We start from the raw sequence: 4,390 nt of genomic DNA on the forward strand, positions 1-4,390 counted from the left end.
AATAAACCTACCATTGAAATTGTAGACTGATCATTTCTTTGTTAGTGGGCAAACTTATAAAATCAGCTGGATATAATTTTTATATATGTATGTATGTATGTATGTATGTATGTATATAAAAATTATATGAATAATTTTTTCCCTGACTGTATCAGCGCTGTCACTCGCTGCTAGTCACTGATGCAACTCCCTCTGTATTTTCCAGTATCTGTTGTCTGAACTTTTGGTGTGTCATTCTAGGGGTCACACCCTTTAAAGATGCAAGTTATATTCAGAATCATTTCATCTCCAAAATTATTATTTTTAACAACATTTGAAAACTGCCCATCAAAGGTTCACAGAACGAAAAGAGGTCTTCTTCAAATTTGCTTTTTTCAAATGACCAAAAGTCTCACACCCCCAAAGTCTCATTTTATGGGGTTAGAAATCATAAACAAGCACCAGATCCTCACATTTGAGATGCTGGAATCAGAGAATGCATGGCATTTTGCATTTCGTGCTTGATAAATAACTTTAACATTGAACTGATGATTTTTTTTTGTCCACTATTTTTCTATTAATCACCACTAGCTCGATCAGCACAATGAAAAAGACCTCTACAATGTTATACAATCTAATCATGTTATTCCTAAGAGTTGGTTGCATGATGTGAGTTGTTAGCTCTTTCGACTTCTTCTTTGTGTTACTGAAAGCACCAGCCATTATGTTTACCTAACACTATGCTTACTATTTAATTTCCTCAAAGTAAAATCACATTTTAGGAAATGAATCACATCATTTTACCTTTTACTGGTCCAAAAATAATCAATGTAGACACTGGAACAGCAATAAAGAGGTTCTTTTCAATATATCCCAACCAACATGCAGCAGCATCATCGTTAAACCCACCCACCTCATGCATGTAGGGGTCTACAAGGATTTCAAAGGGCCCCACAGCCAAGGAGATGTTAGGGGCTGCTGTGGGGATGGGGAGAACATAGTGGAATGTCTTCTTCCTCATGTCATGGGTGTAGATGGTCTCCACCAGATCGCCACAGGACACTGCCACCATGGACGCATCCACGGTGAACTCCAGCTTCCACGTACACAGTTCTGAGTAAGAGTCCACACAGGGGAACCAGAATCTGTTGGACAAGACAATTTATATAACCTTTAAACACAGTGGAAAAACAAAACTAACTACAATGACTAATGCTATTGTGGGCTTTAACAGTGCAATTTGTTAACCAGCTATAGGTGTTAGTCTGCACTTAAACACCAGAAATGTTAGAGGCAAAGAGAGTCCAGGTAGGGAGCTTACAGGAAAAAAAACAGGGTTATAACAACACCCTTTTACTACCTAATTTAGATAGATAATGGTTTAAGGATGGTTTAACTTCTTAGTGTGGCAATCAAAGATCTACATAATGCTAGCATCCTGTTGTGCTGGAGGACCAGTGGCTAGTCAAAGGTTAAAGCCTTAACAGGTAGCTGTGCACAAAGACAGCCTAATAAACAGCTACAGAGAACTGCTGAAAGGTTTTAACTTCTGGAATAGGTAAAAATATTACACATAAAACATCAACAGCAAAGGCCAGTTTAAAAAACTGACATGCCTGTGCTTGTGTTATAGCAGAGGAAACCAAAGAGACCAGAAAGAGGTTCTACTGACCCTGTAGATGCATTAATGCAGAGCACATGCCACCTGTTTTGTTCATACTGTGTCACTTCTGTAGGTAGAAACTGGATCATATCCAACAACCAAAATTTTTAAATTTTACAAACTTTTAAACAAGGAGCTAAATGTCACACCAAAAATCTTGTCAAGAGTACCTTCAGTGGCATGCCAGCACTTAGAGCGATATACCTGGTGATATCTAGCATGGTTTAATTTTGCTGGAATTAATTTTTATAAGCTTATCAGCAATTTCATGTCTGGGAAGCTACTAAAACATGATATCTGGATCAGTGCCTGTAAAACAGGATTTTATGAACATGTTTTGATACCTGGTGGAGTTCTGGTACCCAAAGGAAAACACATGAGCTCCTCTGTCCGCCATGCTGCCCTCCACATCAGGAACAACAAAGTGGAGCCCCCCTTTTGGCTGGTCCAAGGAAAATTCTATGTAAACCTTTAAAAATTTCAAATCTGGAGAGACACAACCCAGGAACACTGGTATATTAAACACAATCTTACTGTTTAGATTAGATTTCTGCAAATATCCATAGTATAAAATCCCATTGTATTCTGTGAAAAAATGCATTTCATATGACTATATCAATCCGTGCCATAAGGAATTGTGTGTTTTCACAACTATTTTGTGATGATGATGACATTTGTTGTCAAAATGCTAACTTTTTTATACTCTGAAAACTTCACATTTCTAAATCAAGCTAAAACACTGTGAGGCTCTTTAATTCTTACTGGCCTTTATGCATCAACCCTTACCATCTCCTTGTTTCCAGAATTCAGAAGGAACTTTGATGACCAGCTCCCCATGTCCTGCATCAGGGTCCACAGCACTCACTGCTGCAGTATAAGCACTAGAGAAGTAGTTAAGATTCCTCCTACACAGACATAAAACATTTATAAAAAATATATATCACTGCCATACAGCTCCTCATAATGTAGACAGACAATATTACTTAATATTAACAATAATATGCCCAGCATGTGATGAGGTATATACAAATATTTTCTTTCTAATACATTTTCTACTTAATAAATAACAGATATAAGGCTCTTACCCCACACAAAACCTCACTGTAATGTATTTTTTTAGTTTTTTAAAGCTACTCCAGTATTGAAAAGTTGCACAAGTAACGAACACTGATATACTCACTGCTTGGACTCATGATGGCACACCTCCAGTGTGGGGTCATTGTAAATAAATGGGGCTTCAAGCTCATTGACTCGAACCCTGTAAATGCGGCACTGTTTGCTGTTAAGCTTGACCCTGTTCAAGTTGACCACTGTGGGGAAAATAGTCAGCTCAACATAGCCCTAAGGAATCCAAGAGAGGAAAAGGTTGGACTACAGATGTCATCAGGTGATTTTCATTGTGAGCTGTGGGTTTATTCACCCATGTTGCAAACACAAGTATCTATAATGTAGCAGCAAAGTCTTTCCACATCCTTGTGAGTTATAACATTCCTCTGTGGGGTTGTAACACAATAATAAGCTTAAATCTGACACAATATCTGCATAACATCTCAAAAATAAAAATTGTGAATTATAAGACTAACTGTTCATTAGGTTTTCCTTATTCAGTGTGTGGTGTGTATGGTGGACAGAAAAAGGCACACTATGGTCTAGCAGTCACCTGTCACCATCAGCTACGATATTACAAATGGTGCAGGAGTGAAGTGACTGAACAGGATGCAACTCTGTAACGTTAATGGCCGTCTTTACTCTGTGGTATACTGTACTGGAGGTGCTGTTACTCACAATGACAGACTTCCTCTGGAAGTTGATATTGTTGATGCACACCACCTGGTGGGTCGTATAAAAGCAGTAGCACAAAACAATATCAATGTGTGGTGTAAATCTGGAGTATGAACTGAAATACCAAAACAATATCAATGTGTGTTGTAAATCTGGAGTATGAACTGAAATACATATTCCTTTCTCACCAAATACGCAGAAATATTACTCAACTGTTTGTGTAACGTTACTTGTAACCCCACTGTCTTTATGCTAACGTTAATCAAGAGTTAATGATCTTATTCTAACATTAGCTAGCATTGCTTTACTATATGTGTGATTTCAGACCATGTCGTCCATTTCTTGCCACGATCAACATTATAAGAACATTATTTTTAAAAAAGTACTTATAATTTAAAGGGGCGTGGGCTCTCGAATCCTTTATCCTTCTTTCTGTTCATCTCCGGTTCTAGTTGTGTCCTGGATGAAGTTTCAACATGCCGTAACAGTGCAACGTGATGTTTCCTTGTTGGGCTACTTTGCTAACTAGCTTCACCAAACTCATTCATTTGCCAGGTAAAAAGGTTTCCTCTGACGCTAACAAAAACGTGATATGTAACAGACGAACGAAGATCGGCGTCAAAACTGTGATCGTTACAGTTACCGTACTAGCCTCTCTGTAACGAGTGCTTCATTTCGGTTTGTATCCCTCGGACACAGCTGTACCGACTAGCACTCAGGATTGTATATATAAAAAAAGACACCGGGTCTATATAATGAGTGATATAATGAGCGCGGCAAACAACAGGCATCAGAAGCTCCAAATATACCAGAACTGACCGGCTGCTCATAGAATTGTCACTATAGCTCCAGTGCATTCCGCCATTTTGTTAATAACCTTTGACCTCCCACGTAAACATGACAACAGTTTATGTATTAAAATGACATTAACAAAAACTTACCACATATGTATCACATGCGATACAA

The 4,390-nt window shown here is 38.1% G+C and overlaps 1 protein-coding gene across 1 annotated transcript in view; it reads right to left on the minus strand.

The window, feature by feature from the left end:
• taf2 (TAF2 RNA polymerase II, TATA box binding protein (TBP)-associated factor) overlaps nucleotides 1–3,945 on the minus strand; it is a 35,589-nt gene extending 31,644 nt beyond the window's left edge. Inside the window, 6 exon segments of the mRNA XM_020606742.1 lie at nucleotides 893–1,124; nucleotides 1,987–2,128; nucleotides 2,429–2,547; nucleotides 2,823–2,983; nucleotides 3,428–3,482; nucleotides 3,815–3,945. Coding sequence (XP_020462398.1) covers nucleotides 893–1,124; nucleotides 1,987–2,128; nucleotides 2,429–2,547; nucleotides 2,823–2,983; nucleotides 3,428–3,482; nucleotides 3,815–3,864 — 759 coding nt within the window. The 5' untranslated portion in view covers nucleotides 3,865–3,945.
• Between the last annotated feature and the right edge of the window lie 445 nt (nucleotides 3,946–4,390).

This window comes from Monopterus albus, unplaced genomic scaffold (genome assembly GCF_001952655.1).
Source record: "Monopterus albus unplaced genomic scaffold, M_albus_1.0 scaffold81.1, whole genome shotgun sequence".
NCBI lineage: Eukaryota > Metazoa > Chordata > Actinopteri > Synbranchiformes > Synbranchidae > Monopterus > Monopterus albus.